The 19,204-nt window shown below is 35.5% G+C and overlaps 1 protein-coding gene across 2 annotated transcripts in view; it reads left to right on the top strand.

The window, feature by feature from the left end:
- Positions 1-129: 129 nt before the first annotated feature.
- The window catches only part of LOC145980408 (uncharacterized), a 28,124-nt gene continuing 9,049 nt past the window's right edge, over positions 130-19,204 (top strand). The window contains exons 1-3 of one of the 2 annotated variants that reach the window (XM_083113483.1): positions 130-311; positions 7,007-7,206; positions 14,854-14,968. In XM_083113483.1, coding sequence (XP_082969609.1) covers positions 260-311; positions 7,007-7,206; positions 14,854-14,968 — 367 coding nt within the window. In that variant the 5' untranslated portion in view covers positions 130-259. The remainder of the gene's footprint in view (positions 312-7,006; positions 7,207-14,853; positions 14,969-19,204) is intronic. The other variant, XM_083113484.1, reaches the window with a different exon arrangement.

Raw genomic sequence — 19,204 nt, forward strand, 5'->3', positions numbered from 1 at the left:
ATGGTATGTGCTACTATTTTACCTTAATTTTTTTTTTAATGTAAACAAAAAAATCTGTCTGGCGTGCCCCTAACGCGGTGTATAAATAAATATACGAAAAGAAGAAGTGATTGAGATGGATCTAGTCTGTGGTCACTGTTCTGTGCAGCAGATTGTTGATGAATTTGAATCAGCGTTCAGATTCGTCAGTGCACTCACTTTTGGGAATTATGGATTAATTAAAATTATTTACGTGTGAACTTTCTACACATCGTGAAAGATGTCGCAACAAGGCGCAGCTATGCAGAATTGCAATCAAGAATTGGTTCGATGTATGTATACTCATTGTTTTAGGCTGATAGTAAGCACCAGTGTTTAGCTGTGAAATTATTCCAGTTTAAAAAAAATATATTTTCATGCAGAAATGCTATGTATACACAAAATATGGATATAAAATATGTTATTTGACATTTTGTATTACACGGCAACAGGAGTAAGATAGGGTGACAAGATATTTGTTGACCAAAAAGAGTATAGTCTATAGGTTGAAGGTGCGCATGCACAAAACATAATAAGAAAACGAAAATAAGGGTGGTTATTTGTTATTGCTTCTATTATAGCCCCTATAAAATAGGCCTACATTCTACAGATCCAAATTACTTATGGGTCTAATGTAATTGGCAAATTACAAATACTTACTCACCAATGGCACCATTATTCATACTTCTGGGATGATTTTTCTTTCTTGAGTATGTTTAAGTCGTCCTTTATTGCCAGTCCAAACTCTTCACAGGTCATGTCCACATTGAATTTCACTTTCATTATTTGTTCAAGTGTTGACACCAGGAGTGTACTTTTTTCCTCTCGCCAATAAGTTTTAATAATACTGAAGAGTCTTTCACAATCAACATTTGTACCAGGCAGAGTAAAGAAGAATTTTATAAAAGGCACAATCACTTTTAAATTTGACCCAGCCTGTACTAAATCTTTGCACACTTACCTCCACTTACCCATCATTGATTCTTTTCTTTCCCCCTATCTTCAAGATGTTTTTCAATGGCTTTTGAAATTGAACAGTAAGTGTCAAAAATATCATTATCATTAAATTCCAATGAATTTGAAATATGTTTTGCTGGTTGATGGAATATGAAAATGACTTGAAATTGTTCATTGGAAATTCTTGAGTCAAGGAGTAAATACCTCAGTTTGTTGACATCTTGACGTTTTCTGTTCTGTGGATTTTAACACATATTTACGCGTAAAATAATGAATGAAATTAAATAGCAAGGAAAAGAATATATTTGAGGATTTTTGCAAATTGAAAAGAGTATAGAGTGTATGAACCTCTAAAAGAGTATAATACTCTTAAAAAGAGTATGTCTGGTCACCCTAAGTAAGAGACACATTGATACCATAGAGTAAAAATAAAGTAGGTTTAAATTTTTCATGCAGGCTTCAATTTTCAATACAATTTTTATTTTTCATGATACATGTTATGTAGAGTGTTTTTGAAAAGAATTAACGGTAAATATGCGATATAGCCCGAACGGATTTCTTCAAATTTACAGGAGAAACTACTTACTGAAATCAGTTTCTGTATCATTGTCGGAGTTCTTCGAGGTATTTTCTTTTGCGGAAACTGAAAACTTCACCATAGAACAAGAAATTATCACTTTTTATGGAAGGAACTTGCATTTTCTGTAAAGCGATAACATTTTGCCGTTGTTTCCATTATGTACCTGCAGATGGTGCGAGCGTCGAAAGTCACACAGTCTCGGCAGTGTTTCCAAACGTGCCTTTTGGTAAGAATTGACAATATAGAGAAAGTCTCCAATTTTGTTAATTTTCGGTATGCTAATTACAGGGTTCCCACACACCTGGAAAACCTGGAAATCTCAGGGAATTTGAAAAAAATACAAATCTCAGGGAAAATCTTGTAATTGATTAATGGTTCCCAATGAAGCAAAACTGAGGGATTATAATATGCTCCTCTCTGTGGATAATCCAGGCTGTTGTAGCATTTCTCTTTCAGCAAGGAACTCATATCTATTTGTTTGTCTGTTTCTTGTTTTTAAATGTGATTCCAGGGCTGGTGACCAAGTGAATACCCTCATAAATTTTGTGCTTTTTAAAATTTTATAAACCGATTTCGATCTTTTACATGACGTAAAATATATGCGATGTGCTCAGCGCATGGAAGACCTGATACAGGGACTTCTCAGGAGAAAGAGAATGAAGGCTGTAACTGGTGAGAAAGTAAATCACTAGTTTATTACATTGTTGCACAATGTCAGTAGTGAAAAGGAATTGAAAGAGAGGTTTTGTAACTTTTCAATCAAAGCTGATACACTAGATTCTTTTTTTCACAGGTGTCATGAAGGGCAACGAGCACTGTTAATTTGGTTTTGATTTTATCACGTGACAATGCATATGTGGAAAGTGGGTTTTCTGTAAGTAAGCAGGTTTTAAAAGAAAACTTGAAAGAAGAGTCTGTTGTTGCTATTCGGCAAGTTTATGATGCAGTGAAAGTGGTAGGAGTAGTGTCAAATGTAGAAGTAAGCCAAGATATGATCCAGAGTGTTCCAGGTGCACATATTAGATACGAAGAAGCATTGCAGAAGATGAGAAAGAAATGTGATCACAAAGAAGACAAAAGGAAAGAAATGAAATGTAAAGCAAGTGAGATTCGTGCTTTACAAGCCAAACAACAAAAAATGCAAGAAGCAGCAAAGGCTATTGCAGAACAATTAAAGAAAGCAACTTGAAACTTCTGAGAAGTAAAGTTTCTTAATTTGCTGTATCAGACATTAAGTACATTTCTTGTTTTATATTTCAGTCTCAGTAACTTATTATTCCTTTTTACATCGGTAGTAATAATTGTCACTTCATTTTTATATGTTTTAAAAATTCCAATAATTTGTTTGTCTTAACTATTATTGTACGCATTACAGATTAATTGATATTGTATCTATTTATAAACATCTATGAAAAGTGTGAAAATATTTCAATGTTCTGTATCAGATATGTTAGAATTTGTTTCAGAGTTGTTTATAGTTCTGGAAAACTGGTCATCTTTGTTCTTAATTACATGCAAAGAAGTGTAATTTTATTTTATTATTGAACTAGTTTTGTTATTTGCATCAGAAAACAACAGTAATAAAGAAGGTGAGGATGGTATGGCTATGAGGGGAAATGGAGGAGGCCATTGTAAAATTATAGTATTCTTTTACTGTGCATTCAATACTCTGGAAAAAATATCAGGATTGTGGAAAACTCAGGAAAATCTCAGGGAAAATGGATTTGGAGTTTGCGTGGGAACTGTGTAACTAATTTTGGCCTCCTAATCACAAATCGGTTGTAAAAAACTGGGGGTCACGTCTGGAAATTGTACATTTTGATGAAATATTGTTCGTTAGCCCCAAAACCATCCTCTGGTAGCCCAAAAACCACCCACAGGTAGCCCCAAAAACCATCCACGGATAGCCCCATGAACCCTTCACACGAGGTTAGGTTAGGTTCCATTAGTACTCATTTCACCCCTAAATTCATCGAAAAAATAGGGTTCGTACTAAAATTGAACTTCATAAATCATTTTCTTGTAAAACAACAGCGTGATTGGAAACAACGATAGGAGATTACATTTTCGTACGTAAAACTACGCATATACTCCTATATATATATAAAAAATTCAATCAGCTCTTTTTTTTTCAAATTTCCAGACGTGACCTCCGGTTTTTTACAACAGATTCGTGATTAGGAGGCCAAAATGAGTTAGTATACCGAAAATTAACAAAATTGGAGACTCTCTCTATATTGTCAATTTGCTCCACCTTTTTTTTACGAGTTTTTTTTTTTTTTGACACTATTTTATGGAAAAAGTCATAATTTTACCTCAAAGAATCTTCCGCAATGCTAAAATGAACAAAATGAACGAGTGAGAGGTGTTCGGGCTATATTACCAAATTAACATACATTTACCAATTCAAGTTTTTTAATATTAATAAATGATAATTTCACCTGGAATCTCTGTGTGCTCTAAATTACATAATAAATCTCATGAAAATAGTAATGGAAATGTCAGAAAAATTTCATAATCAAAAAATCGTAGCAATCCTGATTATTTTTAGTTCTGTACACCCCTGTTCTTCACTCCATGTGTGTTTTGGTGTAATTGTTTCAATGCTTCTCATACCTGTCCATGGCTACACTGAATCCAGAAAAAAGGGAGCATGTAATTATTGTCGCCAGGAAGTAAGTCAAATCACTCACATTAACCATAAAGCTAAAGATGGGTGTTAATGACTACTAATAATAATTAATGTGGAGTGATTAGCTTAACTACTTCACCTACACACTAGAAATTTCCGATTATTTTTTTGTAGAGAGGTGAATGGAACCCAGCTGTCTAACCCAGGGGTTCCCAAACTTTTTCGTTTCATGGTGCTCTTAGTGGTTCAAGTTTTTTGCACGGTGCCCAAGTCAGAATCCAAGCCTATGTAACACTTGCAACGCTCAGTTAGTGTGGTTAGGTTGTTTTCCTTAAGTGAAAAGATAAACGGTACTGGTGTGGTCTCGCACAAACACTTTTCACTAGTTTCTTTCGTCATTTTTAACATTCGTACTTACCGATTATGCATTGCGAAAGGTTCTTGAAGGTGAGATTTTGCTCTTGTGAAGAAAATAACTTCAATTTATCACATTAACAGTAATTATTGTTCTTGCTTTCTTCGCTTGCGTACCACCAGATGGCGGCCACATCTTGAGTAATGTGGTGAATCATCAGTGGGTATGCAGTGTTTCCAACCTTCTTAATCGAAAAATGCCTACTTTGGTGTTACTGATTTTGGATTTTTCCCGGGTTTGAACCCCAAAGAACCATTGAGGGATAACCCCACGAACAATTTCTGGCAAGTTTATGTTCGGTTAGGCAAGCATAGTTAAAATTTTGTTGGTAGCACAATGCGAGACAGCTTTAGAAAATCAAAAAAGAATCTTGCAAAACAACCGCATGGTTGGAAACACTTCAAGGGGGTTACATCATGAAACGTATGCTTCATCTGGTTACCATAGAGCATCGAAAAGATACTTTTCTTGAAATATATATGAATTTGTGGTCAAATATATTGTACGATGGAAAAAATACATCCACGGCCTTTCAACAATTTATAGAAACTCAATTCCATAAGTAATTTCTCCTGTAAAAATGAAGAAATTCGTTTGTGCGAGATCGCACCATTTCCAGATAAACACATATTTCAAATTCAGAAACATTTTATGTGTAAAAATTACTAAATAACCACATATTTGGAATAAGTCTCATTTCAGTGAAAATATTGGAACATTTCACAGTGCCCCTGTAAGATTGCCAAGGCATGTCGAGGTGCACACTTTGGGAGCCACTGATCTAACCTAACAAGCAGCAGGAAAAATGGAGAAATAACTTAGAAGCAAATGTGTATGATTTATAAAAGAAATGCCAACAAAGTGACATGCACAATGTAAAATTAATAACAGAATATAATTAAGTGGGTCAATAATTAGTATTTGATAAAGGTAGTTTTTATTTAAGTTGGTAATTTTGACCCTTTGAATAGTTTCCTCCCCTGTCCTGTAACTGGAACACTGTTATAAATTTGCCTTCCAGCAGCCTTATTAATTGTTCATGTTTGGGGACTGAAAGATGCAGTATTATAATTAATACATGTAAGCAAATTACTAATTTCTTTCTGCTAGACTAGTAGGGGCATTCCACGAAATGTGGTCCTACTCCATGGAAATAAGAAAATGAATTAACATGGAAATTATTATTGTTTTTAATTGCATATAATTTGCACATTTCACCAATAAAAGTTACTAGTATCTGCTGCTTATATGCCTCACAGACAAATGAAGTGAACATTTACTACATTTTTAATGTGTCGCACACTTTCGTTAATGCTTTTCTTGCATTCAGGCTTTGTCGTCAAACTCAAGATTGTTTCATTTGTTAGCAGACACCACAAAGTACTTCATAATTTTATGAAATCAGTTCATTATGAATATTTTAATGTAATATCATGTCTGGAACTTTAAATTTTGTGTGTAAAATATGACATGTAACTCTAGAATGCCCCTGTAATGGTTCTTACTTGTAATCCCAAAGCCAATTTTTTGGGACATTTTTCACCTAAAGATAATATTGCAGTGTTCCTCCCCTTTCAATTTGTAAACATTTTTACAAGGGTATCAGGACTCAATGAGAAAATTTAATACATAACAGAAAATAACGAGTGAAGTTTTAATTTACAATGCTCTGCTTTAATCACCTTGGATATACATATTACAATATCATTGCTATGATTTGACATTAATTTGGACAAAATACACTTGTGTAAAATTTAACAAGAAAATATATCAGTGTTAAACAATGCTTTTGAACTTATACATTTTTAATAATTTTAGCTCACCTTCATGAATGTTGAGAATATTTATTTCATGTGGAAATTAATATAACAATTACGCTCTGATGAACAGCAGAGAATCAATTTCCTTGTACCACACTGTACAAAAGTTAGACCTTTACATCCAAGATTGCAACATTTTAACCTATTCTTTTCTTCTTTGTTTACATACCATGGTAAGTGTGTGGCTGAAAATTGCCTGGCTTGCAGAGGTGGCAATTGTGTTGGTGTTCGAGGTCTTTATTCCTGTGAAGAGTCATCATCTTCACTTTCATCATCATGCTGCATATTATTGCCATCATTGTCATTAGAAATCTTTTTTTTAGGCAGTGTCCAACTTGAAGTAATTTGAAATATCCATCTTAGCTGACACATTATTCTTTGTAGCTTTACGATTTTTAATGCAGGAATCAGCTTGGGCAAAATCGATGAAGTGATGAATCAATCTGATTTGTGCATGGTGGCAGGGGCCACTGAAATTAATAGCACCATTACAAGTAAGTCTCATAGAGAGAAGTTAGTAATTCACTTACATGCATTTATTAATTGTTGCTATTTCTACATGTTTTCAAAAATATTTTACAAAGGCATTGAAGATTTGAGAAGGAAGAGAGTTGAAGTCCAAAAGCAGATAGACACCTATGATGAAGAGAAATTGAGGCTCCAGACAGAGATTGAGAAGCTTACTCGACGGCTGACACTAGTGAGCGACGCTTTAGCAAAGTTTATGCTTACCCGTTCAGAATATGACAAAACAATTGAGGACACAGAGGCCGCATTCGATAAGGTAATGAGGCATGTGTTCGCTTTTGTGTATCAACATTTGATGTAGAAGTGTAGTATTTTATCAACCATTTGTACGTCTTGTTATGTGCAAATATTTTATTTTCATTTCACAATTGCCCTTCAAGAAGCAAGGTCTGATAGGTGACTTGTCAATCAGTCAGCACACTGTGTCCTGCTTGGCTTTCTACACTGAAGTTCGTTACTATTCCCTAGTGTTCTCTCAATGTTAATGTGAATACAAGTTCCCATCATGCATCAACCCAACACCTCTGACACTGAAGGTCTGGGTGCTAACCTGTCAGTTATGAGTAGACCTCGTATTTTAGGTTTTTGCCTAAAATAACCTTTTTTGCTTGTTAGAACCTATTTTAGATTTATGTGCCTAAATTAAACTTTTTTTATTTTAGGTTTTTATATATTTTTTAGATTTTACAGGATTTTTATTTCTCTCAGAGGTATTTACTCGGTTTGGTGACGATACAATTCAATAACTGGCATGTTTGAAACATGTTGTGTGTCGATTTCCCTCCCTCCAAGTTTATGGTGTTCTACAAAGCTCCAAACAAGACAAGAAAGTAAACTGTCCTTACACCCCCCCACCTTTCTCCTTTTTCCAGTTTTGGAACCCAATTGACTATGTTTCTGTTGAAAGATTATTTTCAGCATGTAAAATGATCCTCACACACAAAAGGCGAAGTTTGACTGGATAACATGAGAAAAGATTCAGGGTGGTCACTAGGACCTTGATAAAACTCAAGTATAATTCCAGGTTTTCAAGGCAAACTTTCAAAAAATTCAAGAGTACAAGCAGATATATTCCAACGATACGTATTACCGACTTTCACCACCCACACACACACAAATACTATATTAAAGGGTCTGTGTGATTCCAATGTACCCAAAAATTTATCTAATTAACTTCAATGTATCTTGTTTTGCAATAATCTTCCATGTGTCAGATAAATTGTTCTGCAAAAGACACACACAAAGTAAACTGATTCAGAAAATTCTGTTTTATTTTCCATGAAGCATTCTTTTTCTTCCTCGATAAAAATGCTTCAGGGCATTTATAAATATGCACAAATTTAATGGGATTTACAAGAGCCAATAATTCAGGCATAATTCCTGAAGCCAATAATTCACATATAATTCCTGGAATTCAAGAAATTCCGAGTAGCTACCCTATTATTGTGCAGCAAATTGTCAGTTGTCAGTTGACGCGCACAGACCGGTTTCGAAGATGCTCCTGGGTGACCCACATTCACCATGGGGATATAGGCGTGGAATCCTACAGAGCCCGCATAGGACTTTTCAACGCTTCTAAATGGAAGAAAATTACAGGAAACGGGGCTGGTAACGGGCAATGGCTTTCGTAATGTGTTTTGTGTTTCGGAGTTCTCTGCACGCTGCTCATCATCGGAGGAATAGAGCAAAACCCGGGTCCAGACTCTGAGAAGATGACGATCGAGAATCTGTATAGGTTGCTGAAGGAAGGTCAGGAACAGTTATCGTCCCGAGTGAACGAGATAAATAAGAATGTGCTGTGTTTCCGGGAAGAACTGTCGTCTTTCAAGAAGGACGTGAAGGCCATTAAGCAAGAAATGGACTTCTTAAAAGAAGAGAACGCCAGGTTAAATGATCAAGTATCCTACCTTGAGTCCCAATCTAAAAGGAACAACCTCGTTTTTTACAACGTCCAGGAGGAAGAACGGGAAACATGGGAGAGGACTGAGGAAATACTATGCCAAATGATAGAAAAGAATACAGGCATCGCGCTAGGAGGAAATTCGTTCGAGAGGGGTCCATCGCTTTGGCTCAAGAAGAGGCTGCCGTCCGATTGTAGCCAAGTTTCTCTCGTTCAAAGACAGGACGAAAATACTGATGAAATCTAAAAGTTTCAAACAGTGCGGTGTAGCGGTTTCGGAGCATTACTCTGATCGTGTGCGTCACATTAGAAACGAGCTAAAACCTCATCTCGAAGAAGCCAGGAAGTGCGGTGACAGTGCGTTCCTTCGTTACGATCATCTCGTTGTTAACGGTGTGCGTTATTCCTTGCAACAGTGCGAAGAATATGCAAGATCGCGTTCCGTTGAAAGAAATATGGCAACGCAGGAAATTCCTGGAAATGCATCTGTGAATGAGAATACTAGTGTCGAACGTGAATCACGAGTGTCTGCTGCTACCCCCACCCCCACCCCACGTCACCCCCGGCTATCGAACTCCGAGGATTCCAGGATGCAGCTGAGGAACCGAAACAAGTGAGTCCTGTGGAGTGGGAGATCGGGTCAAAGGGGAGGTAAGAATCCGTCGAGCAGTGACCTAGCATTAGAAACTATCACCATATTTCATAGCAACGTTCAAGGGTTGACATTAAAAGCGTCAGAGATAGATATATTTTTCGAGGAACAAAAAGAAAACAACAATGAAATTAGTTTTTTTTGTTGCACTGAACACTGGTTAGTGAAAGATGAAACAAAGTTTAATTATATTGATAATTTATGTATTGCATCTAGTTACAGTAGGCCAAATATAATAAGAGGCGGGTATTTAATTTTCACTCAGAATGAACTTAAAAGTAACGTAGTTGAAATAAAACAAGCTGTTGAGTTGTCTGTAGTACAAGACTTCGAATGCGCAGCAATTGAAATAGCTATTTACAACTTATGCGTAATATCCATATATAGAATGCCTAGTGGAAATATGGATGTCTTCTTAAACAAGTTAACATTATTACTAGATCTCGTAACAAAAAGCTCCAAAAAGAATATTGTTGTTTGTGGAGATTTTAACATTGATGTAGCTAAAGACACAGCAGAAAAAAATAGTTTTCTGGATGTAATGAACTCTTTTGGTCTGTTTCATACAATTACAACTCCAACTAGAATCACCAAAAAAACAAAAAGTACAATAGACAATATTTTTACCAATATAAACGTTAATAAATATTCAGTAGAAACTTGCATAGGATTTTCTGACCATGATTCTCAGCTTATTAAGGTAAACGTAATAGAAGACAAGCGAAATCATAAACCACGCGCAAAATTCAGATTTGTCAGACCCACAAACAATGATGAGAACATTTCAAAATTCAGAAACGCGCTTATGTCAGAAACATGGGATTTTATAAACAATATGGCTGTTCGCGTAAACGAGAAATTCGAAAAATTTCTTGATACTGTAAGAAACCATTTTAATAAATGTTTTCCCATAAAAAAAGTACGAGTTCACAACAAAAACAATTGCCTATGGATAACCAAGGAAATTAAAAATCTTAGCAAATTAAAGCGATCATTGCATAAACAGAGTAAATATGCAAACAGCCCTACCCTTAAGGATCATTACAAACAGTTCAACAAAAATTACAAGAAAACATTAAAACATTGCAAACAATTGTATGTTGATAAAAAGTTGAATAATTCAGAAAACAAAACTGCAGAACTATGGAAAATAGTTAATCATATTACAGGTAAAAAAACGGACACGAATCAAGATATCATATTAGAAACAGGTAATGTAATAGAGACAGATCCGCAAAATATAGCTAATACTTTTAATAATTATTTTGTTAATGTAGCACTTAACCTGCAACGTAACATCAGCGTAACGGACACATACAAAGAAAAGTTAAATAACGTGAAAAGATCTTTCACGCATTCTTTTTATATGACCCCTACTACAGACGAAGAAATTTCCAACATAATTCGAAATATGAAAAACAAAAAGTCAACATGGCTAGATTCAATGCCGATTAACGTGATCAAAGAGGTTTGCACGTACATTAACAAGCCATTGGCTAAATTAATTAACGAGTGTATGGAAAATGGCAGCTTTCCAGATTGTCTAAAAATATCAAAAGTAATACCCTTGTATAAGAAAGGAAATAAAACAAAAATTGAAAACTACAGACCAATTTCCTTATTGTCAATTTTTTCAAAAATTTTCAAAAAATTAATCTATAATAGGATAATAAAGTATGCAGAAGATAAAAAGATACTCATAAAGCAACAAAATGGGTTTGTGAAATCGAAAACAACAAAAAAATGCCATTTTTGATGTAATTGATAATATTCTTTCCGCCATAAACAAAACGTATTCTGTTGTTGCAATTTTTTGTGATTTATCAAAAGTGTTTGACTGTGTGAATCATCACTTACTACGGAATCCGCGGTCTATCAAACAAATTAATAGAATCCTATATCGAATAGAAAACAGAGCGTTGCAATAAATAGCTTATCCAATAATGGGACGCAAACAACATATTACTCCGAATTGAAAGATGTGGTTATTGGAATCCCCCAAGGATCGATACTAGGACCTCTATTGTTTTTATTGTTCATAAATGACCTTCCAGCAAATGTTGAAACTGCCCAAGTTACTCTTTTCGCTGATGATACTACGGCTTTGGTAGATTCTGTTAACGATGTAACTTTAATTCAAAAAACGGAAGAAGCTCTTACTGAACTACAAAGCTGGTTTTCAGCAAACAAACTTTCTATGAACAACGAAAAAACTAATATAATAAAATTTGGTGTATCTAGAGCCAAAAATTCTTCTATTAAGCAATATAATTTCACAGTAGGGCATGCCGTTATAACAGCTACTAACAATACAAAATTTCTTGGAATATTTATAGACGAGTGTCTAAACTGGAAAGTTCACATAGATCATTTATGCAAAAGGATAAACACTGTATGTTACCAATTAAGAACCAGTTTCAATACAGTATGTTTGCTAAATATCTATTTCTCAAACTTCAAAAGTATTTTGAGGTATGGTATCCAATTTTGGGGGAACTCGGCTCAATCGCAGAGGATTTTTAAAATTTAAAAAAGAGCATTGCGTATTTTGGCAAATGCACATAAAACTGATACATGTAAACCGCTTTTCAAAAAATTACGTATATTAACACTTCCAAGTTTGTACATACTTGAATCACTTACTTTCATACACGAAACAAAATCGAACTATCCAAGGATTACAATACCAAACAATAACTTCCACATTCCCAAAGTGCGGCTAACTGCATTCCAAACAGGACCTTTTTACTCAGGCATCCAGTTATACAATATATACAATATACCAAAAAGTTACAAAAATTTTGAGAGAACCACAATCTTTAAAAGTAAAGTGAAAAAATTGTTATTGGAATACACATTATATTCAGTTCAAGAATTTCAAGAATTAAATAACTTGATAAAATAAATTTAGATTGTATACACTATATAACATGTACTTTTACAGCACCAGTTCACTTCAACAAAAAATTTGTCATTGTGTGTTTTACTATTATATTATGTTATATTATTATAAAAAAAATTCTGCCAAATTGATGTATAGATATATATTATGTGCGATGTCAACATGTTGTAGTTTTGTAATGTACATGCACCAATGCCCCCAGGGGTACTTTCGGTGTGAAAATTGCTCAATAAACATACGTAATTCATTTTTCATATCAAAAATCAACTTTTGCTAACAGCACAAGTATAGCATTACAGTAATGTGTGGATAATTTTGAAAATGAAGTAAAGAAATGAAAGTTCGGTTAGAAAATTAATATTTGGTAGTTATATATACCTATTAAAATTTCTTAACGATTCTTGTGAAATTTTGTTTTTAACGATTGTATCTAATCAGTATTTTCAGGAATTTTGTACCATTTTAAGTTTTTTAGAACCTAAAAATCCAAGGTCTAGTTATGAGAGACTACATACACAAATGAAGCTTCTGTGTAGCCAAATGATTAGTGCTCTGGTCTTTGGTGCAAGTGGACCTCAGTTCGGTCTCATGTGTAAGCTACCTGAAAACAATGGTAACGACTCCAATAATATAAATATACAGGGTGTCTCAAAAGTAATAGTGGAAACTGACACAGGTGAAAGTACACGATAATAGAAGCAAAAAAAGTCTCAGTATACATGGATCTGGAAATGAGCTGTTTTTGAGATAATCGTGAATGTGTTATTACAAGCCACCACTGACTTCATTGTTTGTAAATATCGTCCTAGTTGGTAAAATGCTAATAATGTGTACAAATGTGTGGGTACAAGCCATCACTGACTTCAGTGTTTGTAAACGTCGTCCTAGTTGGTAAAATACGAATACAGTTCTTTGAGGTGCTGATGTACCCTAGTAAATATGCGACTCTCAGGGTGCTTTCGAGGAAGATATTTTTCTTGGTACAAGCATGTAGCCTCCTGTGCATTGCCGTTAGCCAAACCATACACAAAATGCATATCCGCATACTCTTCATTGATGTAAGGTTCCATTTTCACTACGCAGTCCAACACAACTGACGTGACTCCCACAGTATGATTAGGCTATGTACTGATTGTATCCATACAACGCCACCTCTCGGAAATGTTCTGTTTTGTAAACAAAGAGCAAACCTCGGACCGCACAAGGAGTAAAGCACTCAGTGTTTACAAAATGCAATCAATGACTTCTTGTAACCACACATCGCACACATTATTAGCATTTTACCAACTAGGACGATGTTTACAAACAATGAAGTCAGTGGCAGCTTGTAATCACATATTCCCGATTATCTCGAAAATGGCTCGTTTGCAGACCCATGTTTACCGAGACACTTTTGCTTCTATTATTGTGTACTTTCATCTGTGTCAGTTTGCGCTATTACTTATGAGACACCCCTGTATAAAGAAAAATCAATGATACTCCATCTACTGACAATGCTTCACCCAAAACCCATTTTGTGCTCAAATGACTGTTGCCCCATGGATATTAATTCATACAGAAAGATTACTCACTTGATACTGAAATTGTTTCTGGTGCATGTTAATACAGGGTGATTCTGAACAATACCGACCAACTTCAGAATTAGATTCCTGACGGGACAAAGCACAAAAAGTTCATGTAAACATATGCCAGAAATGCATCTGTTCCAAGATAGATGGCACCACCTGTTGTTATGCTGGGAGTCCATTGAAAACTAAAATATGAGAGTGTGTGCATTTGTGGGTGTATTTTTTTTCTTCAATGAGAGGGGAAACCTTAAATCCAACAACGCACAAGGAATTTGTCATTTCTGATTTATATAACTAATACAAATTTTGCATGGAGTTTACAAAGTAATTTTTTTTCCAAAACATTTTAAACATTTCATCATTATTTTCAGTATAAAAAGTAGATTTTTGTTGATGTATCATTAATCATAGTTATCACAGGACACCTCTATATCTAGAACAGTAAATGCAAACTTTTGAAATTCACTTACTATCAGGTTTGAAGAATTTTGTAATACAGTAAAACCTCGTTAATTCAGACTAATGGGGTGGGGATATTATTAATTATATTGACCGGTTTAACGAAAGTCCGGGTTAACTGAAATAACCTAAAAGAACAGTTGAAAGTGCATTAAAACTCCGTTTATAGCAACAAAACATGTTTATTATGGTGTATTTAAAGGGTATAGGCCTAAATACACTATACAGTAAAGTAAAATGTAAAGCAATACGACAATGCAGTGCTCCTAGCCACATTTAAAACCTTGCATTCTGCTTTTTTTTTTCCTTTTGCCTGTTCGGATTAATTGAAGTCCGTATTAATGAGGTTTTACTGTATATGAAGAAAAAACATGGTTAGGATGTATTTTATTTTTAATTTCTTCCTTTCTTCTATTTAAAAGATCTTAGAAAGCTCCAATGTGTTGCTCACCATGGTGAAGAGTGAATCTCAAACTCTGGAAGAAACCACCAAGAAGCATATGCCTAACCATCATCGAAAGGACAGATCAGGTTCAAGTTAGTTATTATTCACATACAAATGTTAAAATTACATTTATCTCCGAGCATGTGAAGGGATATGTGGAATATTGCCACTGATGGCCCCTAGTTTAAATTAAGCCTTTGTTTTCCTTCATCGATTTCATGTGATCATCAGTATCTTCTTGTTGATATAGGGTTAATGCTGTCGCCTTGTAATCTAGGGGTCACTCTTTCGGTTCCTGCTGGACGCACATTTCACAGTGGTTCAGATCCCTTTGAATTGTACATCAAGTCCCGATTAGCCTGCCTGAGCATAAAAAGAACTTAAAAGAAACTTTGACAGAACTTTTCATCTGGTTATCATTCATCCTTATCGTCAGAATTTACCTAGAGATGCAGAAAAATAATAACAAAATACACTTTAACCTCTGGACTACCACTATGTAGGCCCGTACGTAGCTGGTACTATTGGCCCACAAGGAAATATTCTTGCATGGTAATGGCCAAGAAAACGTACGAATGCCTCTGGTAAGGAAGGACTGAAGTCTACATGTTGCTGTACGTCATTTGAACACGTGACTATCGCAAGCAATGAGCAAAACACGCTCGTTACGCCATCTGTTGCTGAAAGTATGTAACTGTGCTATTGAGGAAACCTGTGTGTTTTTGTTTTGTTGCATATTTTGTAAAACAAAAGCATAAAAATATGGAAGAGTAGGATAGTAGTTCATCGGATTATGTTCCGGAAGAAGAGGAAAGTGACTGGAGTGAGTCTGAATATTCAGATATATCTGATATGGAAGATGAGGAAAATTCTGTCGGAGATTGGACATACGTGAACGATCCTTTCAAGTGATGCACATGAGAATTCATCGTGTGTTTTTTTTAAAAAAAGAGGAATTAAATGAATAATATAGTTAAAAAGAAATAATTGATTGATAGATTGTTTATTTTACTTGCCATTTTAGGCCAATTGCGAAAATGAGGAGGAGCGATGATATGATGATATTGAAGAAGGAACGCTCACAAGGAGCAGTGGCAGCGATTTGGTTCCAAGGGGAGCAAGGTGGCAAAACTGGAGGGGGGGGCAAAGACAGTATATTTCCCTTTGTATATAAGATTTAGCATAGTGGTTCGGAGAAAGTGGTGAAAGTGTGGGGGGGACAAGTGTTTCCCCTTAAATGCCACTACTGCCCAGGTGGGGATTCAAACCTGGGCCCCTTGTCATCTTAGCGCGCTGTTATAAACAATCCGCAATGGAGGTCAGCATTAAAAAGAAAGAAATACTAAGTGACGATCATGTTATCCCATAATGTCAGAATGTGAAAAACATTTACAAGATTGTTATTGAATTATCATGGTCGTGGGATCCTGCTCTCTATCTACAGGCTGGTATTCAAGGGGTTAAGGGGGCATTTTACTAGTTATTATTGTGATTTTCCTTTTGGGTGAGCACCACTGGATTACTATGTCATGGTAGATACCCAATCTCCCTGTTCGGCATGAGACTCTCCTGTATGTTGTTGCTACACTGAGCATCCTCAGGACGTGCAATGAGAAAAATAAGTAGCTTTTTGTCATGGTACAAGTTTAATAAAATCTTTTAACTTTAAACATTCACTGGAAAATAACACAACTATACTTACAAATACAATCACATTACAGTAAGTTGTGGCTTTTCCTTTTATAACAGTATTTTTCACACAATTCACAATATCTCCTGAATCGAACAACGTTCAATCTTCTGACATTTCGCTATCTTGACAACGGATTCAATAAAAGATGAGACAGTTGTACAAATGTCTAGAAACCGGAAATAACTTCGTCTTCCGTTATCACTTTAATCGCACATAAATCCAGAAACTATAAATTTGATAACACAAACAACAACATTACAGCAAAGAAATAAATGAGACACATTAATGGTAAAAAACCTAACCAACAAGACATATACATGTTCGAAATAGACAAGGCATATCATTATTTTGGGCCATTTATCCACTGTACCCCCTTGAGAATTACATCTAATTTTTTTTAATCGACAAATTGCAATGTTTTACATAGTGTAAAAGTGGTTTGAACGTTAGGAATGCACAAATAACAGAGATATTTGATTCCAAAGTATGGCCCACGTAAATTAAAACCTGCAAATTCAGAGTATTTTCGCAGCTTTTTGCTAATAAAATCTGGTTGTATGAGGGTCACTATTTATATTTTGAGCCTAACAATGAAAAAACAGGAATTTGGCATTGAAAACTGCTTTATTGTTTTTCAAAGTCAATACACTTTTGCATTCATTCGAACCATTTGACAAAGCAGTTTTTCCAATCTTCTTGAGACACCTCCATAATATGGTTTTTGAACGCATCAACGGCGTCTTCCGCCGACGAAAATCGTTGTCCACGCAATTTATTCTTCACATTCGGGAACAAGAATAAGTCATTGGGTGCCAAATCAGGACTGTATGACGGATGACCCATCAATTCGATTTTTTGACTGTTCATAAAGCCGGTTGTTAGACGAGATGTGTGACAGCTGGCATTGTCTTGATGAAGAATGATCCGACGGCGTTTGTTTGTTTTCCGTATTTGACCGAAGACTTCTGGCAAACAAATTGTTGTGTACCATTCAGAGTTGACCGTTCTACGTTCCTCTAAAGGCACAGTTGCCACATGACCAGTTTTCCCGAAAAAACAGGCGACCATTTGTTTCGATGTGCTTCGAGCGCGAACAACTTTTGTTGGATTGGGTTCATCTTGAAACACCCATACAGTCGACTGCTGTTTACGTTCCGGCTCATATGCATATATCCATGATTCGTCACCTGTTACAATCTTATATACGTCTTTTGAAGCACCACGATTGTATTTATTGAGCATTTGTTTGCACCAATTGACGCGAGCATCTTTTTGAGTTTTTGTCAAATTGTGTGGGATCCAACGAGAACATACCTTCCTCACAGCTAAATCATGTAATATTTTATATATGCTGGTGGAACTAATGCCTATGGTTGCCTCAATCTCACAGTATGTCACATGACGATCTTGCAGTATTAGGTTTTGCACAGCATCAATGTTTTCTTGAACAGCAACTGATTTTGGACGACCTTCGCGAATCTCGTCGGTGAACGAATGGCGGCCACGATTAAATTCGTTATACTAGCTTTTCACAGTGGCAAAGGATGGGGCTTCATCGCCAAATGTGGAAGTAAGTTGATCGATGCACTCTCGTCTTGATAATCCACGTCGAAAATCGTAAAAAATCATCGCAAGAAAATGTTCACGAGTTAATTCCATTTTATTGTTGTCGCACAATCTCCAAGGCAACATAAACAACACAAATCAAGCTATTGACAAAACATTTGAAGTACGTTATGGTCAATAATGCCAGACGATTCTGTGCAAACGTCAAATCGCACCTAACTTCAATGAGTGTTGCCAAGGCTCAAAATATAAATAGTGGCCCTCGTATGTATACTAAAATAGCGAAAGAACACGTCGAAAATAACTAGCAGTACCAAACCTAACAATCCTAACCTAAGTACGTAAAATTATAGCTGCTGTTGAGGAAAGTCGTTTTGGGTGCTATATTGACTTGCACAAGTCTTCGGGCTGTTGTGCTACATGGTAAAGTAACATGCTAAGGGAACAGACTTACTTTACTTCACAATAATACATTTCCGCGAACAAAAATCAACTGAAAAAGTTCGTAAACAACAAAATCTTCATAAACCATGCAAAATATTTCACTTTCTCCAGGGGGATACAGAGGGTCAAGAGTACTATTATTTTTAATACTATTATACTATTTTAGTGCTATTTTACTTGGAAGTGTGAGTTTTTCTCAATCATCAATAAAACAACACAGTGGCAAAACTAAAAAAAAATCAATCTGCAAAATGGAGTTCAAATTTTCTGTGTTTTCTTGATAATTACGTAAGGTGTGTTTTATTTCTTCAATGAGATGGGCTGGAAAATTCTAATTGGGCAAACTGCAGTTGTGTGTTGTCTTTTAGTCTTTAAAACGTCAGCTTTCATCATTAACATCGGGATTTTAGTTCTTGGCAATGATCTCAGCTTTTATCAATGGCATAATGAACCGTGACTAGTGGCCAGCATAGTCTGCCTTTTACCTACCCACTGCCCGCTTGCACGCGATAACAGGTTTACCTGCTCGCCTGCCCACTGCAACGAGTCGACTTGCGTCTTTACCCAGGTTCTTGGTCTTCAAGGCGCTCTGCACTTACAAGGTACCTGGGCATTCATCAAGACC

The sequence above is a fragment of the Lepisma saccharinum genome, chromosome 27, assembly GCF_977018435.1.
Source record: "Lepisma saccharinum chromosome 27, izLepSacc3.1, whole genome shotgun sequence".
In the NCBI taxonomy this organism is placed as follows: domain Eukaryota; kingdom Metazoa; phylum Arthropoda; class Insecta; order Zygentoma; family Lepismatidae; genus Lepisma; species Lepisma saccharinum.